General features: G+C 54.9%; 4 protein-coding genes across 4 annotated transcripts; 3 read left to right on the forward strand and 1 right to left on the reverse strand.

Moving 5' to 3' along the window:
* Window positions 1-403: 403 nt before the first annotated feature.
* Window positions 404-1,377, forward strand: LTS14_006702 (uncharacterized protein; the record flags this gene model as incomplete). The annotated part of the gene is made up of 2 exons (XM_064839395.1): window positions 404-889; window positions 943-1,377. The coding sequence occupies 2 exons, from the start codon at window positions 404-406 to the stop codon at window positions 1,375-1,377; spliced, it is 921 nt and encodes a 306-aa protein (XP_064693137.1).
* A 1,431-nt stretch (window positions 1,378-2,808) lies between these two features.
* Window positions 2,809-3,766, forward strand: LTS14_006703 (uncharacterized protein; the record flags this gene model as incomplete). The annotated part of the gene is made up of 2 exons (XM_064839396.1): window positions 2,809-2,970; window positions 3,026-3,766. 2 exons carry the CDS (start codon window positions 2,809-2,811, stop codon window positions 3,764-3,766), a joined length of 903 nt encoding a protein of 300 aa, XP_064693138.1.
* Window positions 3,767-5,799: 2,033 nt separating this feature from the next.
* On the forward strand, window positions 5,800-11,409 carry IQG1 (iqgap- protein; the record flags this gene model as incomplete). The annotated part of the gene is made up of 2 exons (XM_064839397.1): window positions 5,800-6,235; window positions 6,290-11,409. The coding sequence occupies 2 exons, from the start codon at window positions 5,800-5,802 to the stop codon at window positions 11,407-11,409; spliced, it is 5,556 nt and encodes a 1,851-aa protein (XP_064693139.1).
* A 279-nt stretch (window positions 11,410-11,688) lies between these two features.
* On the reverse strand, window positions 11,689-12,765 carry LTS14_006705 (uncharacterized protein; the record flags this gene model as incomplete). The annotated part of the gene is made up of 1 exon (XM_064839398.1): window positions 11,689-12,765. The coding sequence occupies one exon, from the start codon at window positions 12,763-12,765 to the stop codon at window positions 11,689-11,691; it is 1,077 nt and encodes a 358-aa protein (XP_064693140.1).
* Between the last annotated feature and the right edge of the window lie 1,550 nt (window positions 12,766-14,315).

Below are 14,315 nucleotides of genomic sequence, written 5' to 3' on the forward strand. Positions count from 1 at the left end.
AATTTAAATCGTTGTATCGAGACAGCTTCCAGCGTCAACGGAGGCGAAGAGCTACACTGCAAAATCTTGATTTCGCATCGACCACGTCAAACACAGATACATGTATCTCTCCACGCTTGACACGCAACTTCTGAGCAAGCATGTGGAAGGGTCGTTGGGGCTGAATAATCTTGCCTTCGGACTGTCTCTTACCAACATGTAGGTACATGGAAAAGAGTCTAGTGTGATGTCAAGCGGAAATCCTTCAAGATCTGATCCGGCGGGGCAGGATTGCTCCGTCGTGACGTTCAATGGCACGACACGTCTTCCGACTAACATCACGCGTCAAGCTACAAGATAAAATGTCTATATACTCCTCTGAGCCGCGGCGTCTGAACAAAGACAATTCTGACCTTCACCAAACATGGCGACCACAAAACGTCTTCTCGTGACCGGCGCCACAGGCAAACAAGGCGGCGCCCTAATCTCAGCACTTCTCTCCAAACCATTTCAATCCTTCGAGATCTACGCCGTGACCCGCAATGCCAATAGCACTAGCTCACAACAGCTCCAAAGACAAGGCGTCAAGATCATTCAGGGAAACCTAGACGATACCCAAGCCATCTTCTCTCAGATCCAGAAACCGGTGTGGGGTGTTTTCGCCGTCCCACTTCTGGACAAGGGGATCAAGAAGGAAGAGGAACAGGGTTATGCGCTTGTGCAAGCGGCTGTCGAGGCCCAGACGTCGCATATCGTTTACACGACTACGGATCGAGGTGGTGATGTGGCGAGTGAAGGGAACCCGACGCCTGTGCCGCATTTCGCTTCCAAGTATCGTGTTGAGGAGGACATTAGGGCTAAAGCGGCGGCGAGCAATGGTCATTTGAGCTATACTCTTTTGAGGCCTGTGGTAAGTTGAGGTTGTTTCGCGTATTGCGTGATGATTCTGATGTGATATTCCAGGCCTTCCTGGAGAGCATGCCCAATGGCTTTCTCGGCCGCGCCTTCGTAGCAATATGGCGACTCAACGGCAGCGACAGGAAACTCCAAGTCATCACAGTCAAGGACATTGGCAAAGTTGCCGCCGAAGCCTTCCTCAATGCCGAAAAGGACGAATACCGCAACAAAGCCATCTCGCTAGCCGGCGACTCGCTTTCACCTCACGAGGCGGGCAAGATCTTCCAGGATGTGGTCGGGCAGAAACTGCCGGAGACGTACTCCTGGCTCGGTTGGCTGATCCGGACAATGGTCGCTGATCTGAGGCATATGTTTGCGTGGTTCAAGTCCGATGGGTTTGGTGTTGATGTGCCGGCGTTGCGGAGACGGTATCCGTTCATGACTGACTTCAGGACTTGGTTGAAGGAGGAGAGTGATTGGGGTAAGGTGAAAGCCAAGTAAAAAGGTATCCTTGCGCAACGCGGATCTGTATCAACAGTCAAGCGTGTGGTGCTGAGGGTAGTATGAAGCATACTGAGCATCGCTGGCGTTTGGGGATGTTGGTACAGAACTACGACATGGTGATAGATTAGACTCAGGCAACGATGACAGCAGTACACTTGCAAGCTTGCCAACAGCGTGCGTGAGCGTCCAGTCGAATGTCGAGATGTCGGTCAGAGGATCCGCACTACTACCACGATCATCAGACTCTGGATCAGTGTTGTCGCTGATATGATCGTAGCCGCGGGTGAAGCTTGACCGTGGCCACGATCATATCAGCGGCAACAACTTCAACCTCTAGATATTCGTTGGGCCCTGATGGATGCCGATCAACCTCCTTGACTCCGCTTCATGGTCTCACTTGATCGAAGGTTACACAAAGACTGCCCACCTAGCGGCAGCACGCTGGTGGCAAGACCAAGCATATCTCATCGTGCCGAAGCAGCCAGGATGCAAAGATCGTAAGTCCCGAGACCTCCATCGCGATGGTGGTGAGCCGCCTCACAGCCTCCTGGGGTGCTATGTGGCCGGGAAGACAAACAGAGCGTTCTTCTGGCGGAAATGTCGACAGATACTCGATGAGGAAGACGACGGCGAATGCGGGATGTGGAAGAGGTTGCAGGAACAGAAGTCTTTTAGACGGTCGACAGAGGATGCCATTGTGTGGAATCAGGACCGGAGACAGTATTGGTCATTGGTTGGACGGCTGTGTAGCGCTTGAGCAGTGGTTTAAGCATCTGGAGAAGCCGTTGGGAGTCCGGGAGTTCGGCAGTCTCTTCTTCTCTTGGCTGTGCATCTGCATCTGTAGCTCCGTACAATTACAGAGTTGCGCTGTCGCATGCCGTCGACGGACCGCAGCATTGCTGGTGGCAGATGCAACGTAGTGGCACAGCTTCTCTCTCTATATGCAGGTGATCAGCGGAGTTGGTATTGCGTAACAAGATGCGAGTTATACTGTAGGAAGATGAGGTGTTGGAGGAAGATTGACCAAGTGAAATGAGCTCGTATCCATGTCTGGACTCAGCCTAGTGCGCTTTCCCCAGATGAACAGTTCGGAACGAAAAGATGCGATGATTGGTCTTCGGGCTACTGCACCTAATCTCAATGTCCGAGCTTGTTCAAGCGTTTGAGCCTCTGAACTCTAATGTATCAGGCGCGTGACTTGGCAACAGGGGGACAAACTCCATCTTCTATCTCTCTCTCGCCTTTGCTATCCTCACCACGCTCTCACCGCGCACACAATCAGTCTATCATTCATTCGTTGTTCATCCTTACTACAGTCATTCGTTCAGAACAGCTCACACATTCCTTCAATAAACATAATACCACCACGCGACTAATCAAATCAACAACGGCCATAACATAAAATATCAACAATCGCCAAACGTCGAAATGTCTGACTTCAGCGCTTTCGCCCTCTTCACTGCGGGTCTTGCCTGCTTCATCCCAGCCGTCGCTGCGTGGACTCAACCCGTGGGCGACTCGCCGTCTGGCAACCCCATCTCCCAGCCAGGCTTGAATAGCGTGGTCCCAGTCGGCCAGCCCTTCACCATCGTAGGCGCTTTCAAGACAACCGAAACGCGCAAGCAGTCACTAACACACATCCCAGACCTGGCAGCCAACCACCTCCGGCACCGTGACCATTGTCCTCCTCAAGGGCCCGAGCAGCAATGCCGTCCCTCAATACGCCATCGTGGAGAAGATCCAGAACAGCGGCTCCTACGCCTGGACCCCATCCACCGACCTCGCGCCCGGCGACACTGGCTACGGTCTCCAGTTGATCGACGATGAGAATGGTCAGTATCAGTACAGCACCCAATGGGGTATCTCGAACCCAGGCTACGTCTCCAGCTCGTCCTCTGCCTCTGCCTCCACGACTGTGACCGTGACATCCTCTGCCTCGTCCTCTGATGCCTCCGCCTCTTCTACGTCGTGGGCTCACGGCGGTAACCCCTGGGATACGGCGATCAACTCCTGGTTCTCCGCCTCAGCCTGGACTACAGACGGAAGCTGGAGCTCCGCTACCGGCTCCTGGTCTTCTTCCGCCACTGGAACCGCAACTGTCACCGTCCCCGCAAACGGCACCAGCGCCTCGGCTACACACAACACCACTATGTCTGTCCCAACCGCGACTGCCGTGGTCTCTTACAGCATGCCGGCCAACACTTCGGTCGTCCTCCCAACCAACTCCATGACCGTGCCATCCTCGCTCAAGACTTCCGCCACGGCCTCCTCGTCCGTCAGTGCACCAAGCGCCTCCCGACCAGCGACGACAAACGCCGCCAACACCATGGCGACCTCGTTCGCTGGGCTCGTCATAGCAGCTGGTGTCGCCGTCTTCGCTTTGTAAGCACAGGATCTCGAATGGGAGGGGAATAGTCTGGTCAAGCGTGGCGTTGATTCTGTTTGGAATTAATTTATGTGTGCTTTTGACTTGAAAAAGAGAAGCATTGCGTGCGATCTACGACTAAAGCTAATGCTAAAAGCCAAAATATGATATCCTGCTGCGCAAGCATGCCTTCTCTGCTGGGCCGTGCTATAGTTGCCCTTGCTTCTGCTGGGTCAGTCTGATCGCTTGCCCCTCGTTCTTCTTCTACCACGTACCACATTCTCTCCCGCTTGCATCCGCGAGCACCTCAAGATCCCTCATCCCATCAGTCCTTGAGCCAAGTCTAGTCAGCCAGCCCCGCAGCTGCGAATGCCGAGTCCGCCCGTGTCCGGACTCGACCACGCGCTCCTGAACTCCGTGCCTGGGCGCAGAAATGTTCGTGTTTACACTATGGCGCGGCCTATAGGGAGTCCAATGATTCTGGGGATTCGGACCAGAACATCGCATCCCCCTTCCTACACGGACTGCACTATCCAGAATAATGGAGGAAGAAGAATGTTTTCTAGCTCGTGACTCCACAACCTCCCCTGCCCCAGGCTCCTGCCCCAGATCCAGACCCAGACCCATCCTCCCACTCCCCCGAGCCCACACAAGTCGGACAGTAAAACACCGAGCAACGATGTTGTTGAAGTAGCTCCGCCTCCACGCGGGGTTGACGCCGGAGCGAGGACCGTAGGCGTCCGGATCGAAGACGGCGCCGTCGGAGACGAGTTCGAGGACGTTGGTTGTGTATTGGTTGGGTGTACCGGCTACCGTTTCGATCATGCGGCAGAGAGAGGAAGGGAATGATTGGACACTATGGCGGGAGAAGAGGCGGGAGGTCAGGACGCCGGGGCTTCCGGCTGGGGATTCGACGCCGGATTCGGCGTGGTAGAAGGACCAGTAGGTTGGATAGGTGAGGTAGGAGAGCGATGGGATAGACGTCATCCCAGGTATAGCCGCCACTGATGGAAATGGCGGCGCCGGTCCAGTTGCCGCCTGGAACGCTGTAGGAGGGTATGTATTGGATGCCGTCGCGAAGGAATTTGAGCCAGACCTCCAGGCTGCCGTACCCGTCACTTCGACCCAGGATATCGTGGCCCGTTGTCTTGATCACAAGTCTGATGTTGTTTTCTCGTGCGAAGTTTACAGCGGCAGAGACATCAGATGCCGAGGTGGCGTTCTTGCCCCCACCCTCCTACTTTGCAGGTCTTGCATGCAAAGTCAGCGTGAGTATATATATGCATTGATTCGGCACCGTTGCCCTGTCAGAGTATTGGATTGGTTGCGTGGGACCTCGCTTCCATGCAGAGCGGGATGCGTTTTCATATGAGATAGGCTGTTAGCTGCAGGGACAGAAAGCGGAAGCAACAGTGTTGGAGGCGGAGACGGTATGCATGACTGCGATTCTGGTCGTGTTATACTCCGTACTGCAGTTGGAATTCTCGCGCGGCCGAAGAAGCAAGAAAGCAGAAGAGCGTTTGAGCAGAGGAAAGGCGAGGCTGGAGTGGTGGTGGCGTCGAGGGACATCCATCCGCGGTCGCTGGCAGTATAATTCCGATGCGATCAGGTATCTCCAATCGCCCGGTGTTCCAGCATACGGTAGCATTACGAAAGGATGGATGCATGCAGTATAGTACCTGCCAAGTGGTGGTGAATGAACAAGATGGGAGAATGTCACGCGGTTGACGTGTATGCATCGCGGCAGAAAGCTGGTGGTTGAGTTTGGCGCTAGCCGGGTTGGTGTTGTTTCCTTGTTTACATCGAGGAAGAAGAGATCCACTGCAGTATTCTTGTGCAACACGGCCTTGCACCAGGTCTACAGCATTCACCTCGACATTCGCTTCACTGTTCATATACTGTTCGAATCATGCTGGAGTTTTGATTAAGATTCAATCAATCAATCAATCGCTACCATGAGGCGGTGATCGCAAACCCGCGTAGCAACCACGACCAGACATTCGTAACGGTCTCGACACAGCCACACAGCGACACACTCGCACCTGCCGCCCAAGATGTCTCAATATGCCGGGTACAACTCGCCGAAGTCACCACCACCACACCGAGATTGGCGGTCGAGCTCCCCGCAGAAGCCTTCACCTCTGCGACACACCCTCTCCACCATCTCCCGCAACAGCGAGACGGAAAACACCTCCGAGCCAAGCCGACAAGGCACCATCAACAGCCACTCGAGTTCGGCGTACAGCCACGGCAGCAACTACAGCGGCTATGACTCGACCAGTGATCCGTTCGTGACGCGACCGAGTGCCAAGCGGGAGCGCAGTGAGAGTCCAGTCAAGAAGAACGCGGCGTTTGCCAAGTGGGAACAGCGCGAACAACAGTCCGGGACCGAGTCACGGGACCAGCCATCGCGGAGTCCGAGTAAAATGGACGTGACTCCGCGACGGGTACGCGACGATGAGTGGAAGTCCGGGGTGGGAAGGAGCGAAGGTGAGAGTAGGAGTAGGAGCGCGCTGAGGCCCATTGAGCTTAACACGCGGACAGACAGCGCGGTGGCAAACACACAGAAGACGGCGCGGGAGATGGGATCGCCTACAAAGGAGAATGGGAAGCAGAATCGGAAGCCGCTTCCTCAGCTACACATGTCTGATCATAGTATGCGACCGCCACCACGCCCACCTTCGCATTATCGTGGGCAGAGTCTGGATACTACCTTGCCATCTACCCCCGATCACACGTTCACCACTAGTCCGCCTTCGGTCTCGACGAGGAATAGTCTGGCTACACTCTCCAGATCGGACTCGATGCGCGCGAGTACAAGGCCAAGAGAGCGCGGTCATTCACGATTCAACTCCGTGGACAACAGTGTGGCTCAACTAGACGGCGAAGATCTTGCGACTTTGCAAAAATCAACCACCCCGCAACTCCGACATCTTAGTAAGATGGCTTCAGAAAACGGTGGTGGCGAGGACATGGGCGTCCACTCCCCCGAAGAGCAAGTAGTCGGGCTAGCTGGAAGAAGAAAACTTCAACGCTCGGGACTCGTCAAGCCAAACAGCAAAGGCCAATCGAACTTTTCCTCCCAATTCGCCAGCACAAGATGGATGGATACCCAGCGCAAACATATACAGGCCTACGAATACCTCTGCCACATCGGCGAAGCGCGTGCCTGGCTGGAAGACGTCCTGGATCCCACCGAACTCCCCCCGATCGTGCAGCTCGAGGAAGCACTCCGAGATGGCGTCACCTTAGCCGAAGTCGTCGTCCGCCTCGCACCATCCCTCCCACTCGACCAACAGCGCGGCGTAGGCGCCATGCGCATCTTCCACTCCACTCGCCTGCAATTCAGACATTCGGACAACATAGCCATGTTCTTCCGCTTCCTGGCTGAGATCGAACTCCCCGAACTCTTCCGCTTCGAGCTGGTGGATCTGTACGAGAAGAAGAATATCCCCAAGGTCATCTACTGTATCCACGCCCTGTCATGGCTGCTGTACAGGAAAGGGGTGGTGGATTTCCGGATCGGGAATTTGGTTGGGCAGTTGCATTTCGAGGAACATGAGCTTGAGGCTACGCAGAAGGGGATTGAGCGGTCTGGGATCGCTATGCCAAATTTTGGCGGCATGAGGGAGGCGCTGCAGGTTGAGCCGGAGCCGGAGCCTAGTCCTGAGGAATTGTTCGCCGAGCAAGAGGAGGTGTTGGTGGATTTGCAGGCGCAGGCGAGGGGGGCGTTGATGCGGTTGAGGTTGGGGGAGGTGATGCAGGATTTGTGGGATGCCGAGGACGCTGTTGCGCAACTTCAGGCGCATGCCAGGGGTGGGTTCGCAAGGGAGGTGTTTGCGTTCAAGTTCGGGATGGAGCACTCGACGAGAGCTTTCCAGGCTGCGGCGAAGGGGTTTCTGGTTAGGAGGAAACAGCACCGCAAGCAACGGGCTTGGAGGGAGAATCACGCTGCTGTGGTCAAGGTCCAGAGCTTGTGGCGCGGAAGACAGGACAGGGCCGAGATGAGACAGATCAGGACTCAGCTGCAGCGACAACGACATGGGCTCAAGGATCTGCAGGCGGCTATCCGCGGTGCTCTGGGAAGATGGAGAGCCAGTGATGTCTGGCAGGAGACGCAGGAAGCTGGGACCGAAGTCGAGGCTTTCCAGGCTCAGGCGAGGGGTGCGCTGGAGCGGCTACGGGTCGGTAGGATCATGAATCGGCTTTGGGATGTGGAGGATTCGATTCTGGAGCTGCAGGCCTGCTTCCGTGGCTCGCGCGTCCGCCGGCAAGGTCGACAACAGCAGGTGGCTGCCAAGCAGGCTAGTGTTGATATCGTGCGCTTGCAGGCTGCGGCAAGGGGTCTTGTGCAGAGGAGGGAGATCCAACGGCGTCATGGTCAGTTCAAGATTCATGAGGGTGCTGTCATGGATGCGCAGGCTGCGGCTAGGGGTCTGCTCACGAGGCTACGACAGGCGAGGACGAAGGGTGCGCTGCAAGGACGCGAGAGCGGCATTGTCAAGGTACAGGCGCTGCTGAGGGCGAATCTGGCAAGGCATTGTGTGAGGGTGCAGAAGGCTGAGCTCTTGACTTCGTCGTCGAATCTGCCGTCTTTGCAGTCTCTGGCGCGTGGAAACATGCGACGGCGGCGATTGAGTCAGTTGCGAGAGGACCTCAAGCAGCATGATGCCCAAGTCCTGCATCTTCAGTCCCTGGCCCGCGCTATGCTTCAGCGAAGAGATATCGGTACCAAGCTCGCCGCACTCGAGGACCAGGAGACGGAGATCACGACTTTGCAATCCCTGGCACGGGCATACATGCACCGCCAACGTATCTTCGACCAGCTCGTTGCTATGGAGAAGGAGGAGGAAAGTATCACCCACCTCCAAGCTCTAGCTCGTGCGATGCTCCTACGCTCCCACATCGGAACTCTCCTCTCCGAGCTCGAGGACCACGAGAACGAGGTCATGGCCTTCCAATCCGCCGCCCGCGCTTTCATGGTCCGCGCCGCCTTCGCGCAGAAGCAGAAGCATTATCGGGAGAACATGCAGAAGGTGATCAAACTTCAATCCTTCGTGCGCGCCAAACAGCAAGGCGAGAGTTATAAGAGCCTGGTCAACGGCAAGAACCCTCCCCTGCCGGTTGTGAGAAGGCATCTACATCTCCTCACGGACAACAATCTCGACTTCGAGGGTGAACTGGAAGCCGAGAGGTTAAGACGTCAGGTCGTGGAGAGTGTACGCCGGAATGAGTTGGTGGAGGGGTATGTGGAGGGTTTGGACGTGAAGATTGCCTTGTTGGTCAAGAATAAAATCACCCTTGATGAAGTGGTGAAGCACCAGAAACATTTTGGCGGGTCGGCGAGTCAGTTGCTGCGACAGGGGTCGACGTTGGGGAGTGCGAGTGGAGTTGATCTCAAGGCTCTTAATAAGTCGAGCAGGAAGAAGTTGACTGGGTATGAGGAACTTTTCTTCATGCTGCAGACGCAGCCGCTTTACTTGGCGAGGCTTTTCCAGGCTATTACTGCTAGGGGCTTGGCGGAGAAGGAGGCGAAGGGTGCGGAGAGATTGGTGTTCACGCTTTTTGGGAACGCGTTGAAGAGTCGGGAGGAGTTTCTTTTGCTTAAGGTGATGGTGCAGGGAGTGGGGTTGATGGTGGAGGGGGTCAAGGGGTTGGATGAGTTGGTTAGGGTGCAGCAGGGGGGGTTTCAACAGAGGTTGGTGTTGGCTTATTTGCGGAATCCGGGGTATCGGTCTTATCTCAAGGGTTTGCTGGGGGGCATGGTGAGGGAGGGGATTTGTGCGGAGGAGCATTTGGATCTGGAGAGTGACCCGTTGATGATCTATCGCGCCCTCATCAATAATGAGGAATTGTCTACTGGACAGCCTTCGAGGAGACCCCGGGATTTGCCCCGCGAGCAGGCGATTAGAGAAGGCGATGTCCGCCCGACTTATGTCCAGCATCTCCAGGATCTACGAGATATCTGTGATGGCTTCTTTTTGAGTCTGGAGGAGACGCTGCATCGGATGCCCTTTGGAATCCGCTATCTGGCGTCTGAGCAGTACCGAATGCTGGGCCTGCGGTTTCCGCATGAGGACCCGGGACACCTTGCTATGCTGGCTGGACAATGGTTGTGGAAGTCCTACCTCCTTCCTGCTCTGCGGGAGCCAGAGATGTGGGGCGTTGTGGATCGGGGCTTGAATCCCGTGCATAAGAGGAATTTGGGACAGGTGGTCGTTGTGTTGGGCCAGGTTGCGCAGGGGCGGTTGTTCGGGACGGAGAATCTGTATCTTCAGCCGTTGAATAATTGGGTCACCGAGTCCTTGGATCGATGGCACGAGGCGCTGTTGCAGGTCTTCGATTTGCCGCCTGCCGAGGAGTTCTTCGACGCCGATCAGTACTCTGATTTGTATTCCCGGACGAAGCCGACGTTGTATATCAAGCTCGGGGATATCTTCGCCTTGCATTCCCTGGTCTCGGAGAACTTGGCGGCGGTGGCGCCGGGCAGGGATGATGCGATTAAAGAGCTTCTGACGGATCTGGGCAGCGCGAAGAGCAATGCGAGCGATCTTAGTGGGGCGAGTAATGGCGGGGAGATCACGCTGACGCTGAAGTCGAGATTCTCGATTCAGGAGGATCCTAATGCGGAGGCTAGGGCGCTGTTTATGGCGACGAAGAGGTTGGTGCTTTATATTATCCGGGTGCAGACGGGGAGTTCCTTGATGGAGATTTTGCTGAGGCCGATCACGCATGAGGATGCTGACAAGTGGATTGAGGTTGTTAGGGAGGAGGTGGCGGAGAAGGAGAGGGATCATCAGGGTGGTGGGGGTGGACGACATCATCATAAGCGAGGGAGTTCGAGTCCAGCTTTCGACCCGCGAGCGAGTTTGAGGGGCGCGAGGGCGCATTCGGTCTACTCTGAAGCTCCTTCCGCTTATTCGGAGGATCGGAGGGATCTGCCACAGGATCTGGAGAGTATGACTTATGCGGAACTCAAACACGGCGCTTTGGAGAACATTCTGGCGCTGGAGCAATCGCATATCCCGGCCCAGTTCCGGGTGAGCCGGCATAATGCTTACCAGGACCTACTCAATGCCTTGGCGGCGGACATTCGGCAGAAACATCGACGCCGCATGGATCGGTCGAGGGAGGTGGAGGGTACACGGGCCACGCTGGCGGGTTTGGACGATAAGGCGCATTTCCTCGAGGAGCAGTTGAAGAGTTATAACGATTACATCGAACAATGTCTCCACACCCTCGCCAACAAAAAGGGCACGAAGAGCAAGTTCGTCCTGCCTTTCACCAAACAATGGTCGCACGAACGCGAACTCGAAAAGGCAGGTCGTCAACCCAAGTTCGGTTCTTACAAGTACTCTGCTCGGCAGTTAGCGGATAAGGGTGTCCTGCTCTCCTGGCCTGCGTACGCGCCGGAGCATTGGGGCCAGGTGAACATCGTCATCTCCTCCGATGAAGTGGGCGTGTTTCATTTCGAGGCTAGTGAGGGGTCTATGATGGTGCCGGGCGGGAGTGCGAATTTGTTGTTGGATGATTTGTTGCAGGCACAGTATGATGGCCGGGATCGCATAGGGATTTTTGAGGGGATGGAGGGGGGGCAGGGGGCCAAGGTTGGGGTCAATTTGTTGTTGCATTTGCTTTTTAAGAAGTTTTATCGGGATGACTGATTTGGTGTCTGTGGGGTTTATGTTGTTATGATGGGTGGGTTTACTTGCATGCTTGTTTGGCGTGCTGGGTGTTCAAAGCTGATTGAGCAGGTGTGGAAATATACATACCCCAAAGGCTGTTCATACATTCAATTACTTGATATGTTGTCCACAGTTCATCGCTTTGTACAGTATCAAAAGTTTCGCGGCCACCTCGTGAGCTTCGCTCAGGTCGACTCGCCCTTGACGCAGCTTTGTCGCAAGCAGGAGACGACTCTCAAGCCCTCCAGCAGTGGAAGACTACCCCTTCTCCGACGCACTATCGTGATTTCCATCTCGTCGCTTCCCTCCCATCAGATGCCCGACAGCAAATATCAGCTCACGGAACAACGGGATGACTATCGCCATGCATAAAGCTCCTGTTGCCATGGCAACCGTACATAGCGTCAATATCGAGAACACTAAGCTGAAGTGGCTGAATATGATTGCAGCATGGCCCGGACCAAGAACCTGCTCTGCTGTCAACACCACTTGCATGGCATTTAAAACCACACTGACTATTGCGAATGCGAACAGCAACGGCCCATAGAAGCGTGCGATCTCGTCGCTGTACTGATGATGTATCTTTTTAAAGGCAAGCCCGTTCAGCGATATCTTAGACCAGAGATTTAGTCGGCTCAAGCGAAGCTCACCGTAATGGTACCGTGGTGAGACATCGGCGTCACAGATGTTGTTCTGACAACTGTTTGCGAAGGTCACATAGGCAGAAAAGTTCACGATGTCGGGGAGCAAACAGTGGTCCGAAGAGGTTGCCAGAGCAAAATCGGAGGGTCGTTGGATCAGATAGGTGTAGCTGCGCAGAAAGCCACGCGCAGCGACCATGGCATCTTGGCGCTCCGAGTCGTTGTCGAACGGTGTAGCTTGGCCGTAGAATGCTTCTTGCCAGAAGTCATAAGACAGAAGATACTTCGGCAGTGGTTTCATGTATATGCGATCGTGATACCAGACTAGGTGCAGCTCAGGATCCTCTGTGACGATAATGCGTCGTCCACGTACAGCCTGCTCGGTCAGGCAGGAGACGTGGGTGCTGTCTTGTTTGGCCACCAGCCAAAGATATCTGTAAAGCCGGTTCAAACGTGGCGTCAGAAGCTCAGCGTGAAGAAAGTCGCGTGCCTCTGAGCTCGGGACGGCGAGGTGCTTGTAGCCCGGGACCGAGAAACCAGCATGGTCGCCAAGTATATTTTCATCTTCGTTGTGGCGATACGCGCGCTCCAGCGGGTTCTGATTGAGCTGGTCAGCCCTGCTGAACGGTGGTGCTATCATCATCCTTTCGATCGTTGTGTTTGAATACTTCTTGCGCTCGCGCCAAAGGTTCATGATGAACAGCAACGACGAAGACGTATAAATTAGTGAAAGGGAACCCCGGCCTGAGAAGAACACCAGTACATGATCATGGCGGTGCAACACGGGGGGCTTGCATGGTGTCCCGTGACGCGCGCAAACGCCCAATCATAGGTCAGTCGAGTAGGGTGAGGCTCAAGAGACGGGTGAAGGGCGAGGGCCTTGCATGGGCGCTCCGGGTCGTTGGCACATCCGGCCGGAGGCAGATCGACCTATTGGTCGACGGCACGTTGAAACAGCCCCAGACAGGCATATATGCACGCTATGTTAGCATGAATGCACAAAGGCGTAAGGATTGTGAAGTACCCAGATCAGATGCGATCATCACCTACATATCAAGGGTCGCAGGAAGCACGATATGCGGCGGAAACTGTTTAAGTTGCCATGGGCGCAATACTTCCCGTGCAATCGATGGGGTCTACTGGTCTATACTCTCAACAGCCAGTGACCCTGCAGAGCCTACCATGGGGCTGCAGCGAATAAGGGTAGCAGTCCTGATCGTGCCGCACCATGATACACGCGAGACTTATAGGTTCGAGAAGTGAACATGCTTGCGCGGGTCAAGCGAGCTGATATCCGCGCTCCTCGCCTCACCCTCAAAAACCAACTCGCTCAAAACCTTTCCGCTAATTGGCGAGTTATGTATGCCCCAGTGATTGTGGCCGGCGGCCAAGAGAAGTCCGCGAATGCCGGTCTGATCCATCAGAGGGGTCGCTTCCTTGTCCCAATCATCAATGTTGACCACCGGCCTAAAACATGCTTGACTCTTCAATAATGTAGAGTGATATAGCTCATCGCTGACCATCCCAGACTTCTCGTGAATAGCTTGAGTCCTACCAAGCCTGGGAGAAATCACTGGATAAAGATACACTATGGATACACGGTGATCCTGGCAAGGGCAAGACTTTCATTGCCATCTCTTCGGTTCGCATGATCAGTCGGCGGCTTCCGAGTGAGAACCCAGCATCTCCACAGCTACTTTACTTCTTCTGTGACAGTAAAGACAACCGCAGGAACACACCGATAGCCGTGTTCCGAGGGCTTCTCCATCAGCTCTTCAGCTTGCGTCCACATCTTTGCTTCCTGCTTCGCCAAGAGTACGCAAAGCGAAAGGAGCAATCATTCAGTGGGCCATCCGCATTGTACACGTTGTGGAGACTACTTCAGTCAGCAGTCAGCGAAGGCCATATCGGTCATCTGGAGATCGTCACCGATGGACTAGACGAATGCGAGCGGGAATCTATCAGTCCATTCCTGTCTCTTGTAAGAAGTTTCCGTGGCAGGGCGGAGAGTGCCACAGGTGGTGACGGCAGTGATGATGCCGAGGCTTGCCGTATCAAGTGGCTATTACCAGCAGGAATGAGGAGGTCATTCGGCTGGAGCTCTATGATGCTCTGGACATAGACCTAGAAGCCAATTCAACAATGGTGGAGAGGTCCGTCACACAATTTATAGAATCGCGCACAGCACAGCTGCAAAAAGCGAAAAGATATTCCGATACGTTGACTCGTGAGGTAAAGGCCTCC

Source organism: Recurvomyces mirabilis (assembly GCF_035927965.1).
Source record: "Recurvomyces mirabilis strain CCFEE 5264 chromosome Unknown scaffold_17, whole genome shotgun sequence".
NCBI classification, from domain to species: Eukaryota; Fungi; Ascomycota; class Dothideomycetes; order Mycosphaerellales; family Teratosphaeriaceae; genus Recurvomyces; species Recurvomyces mirabilis.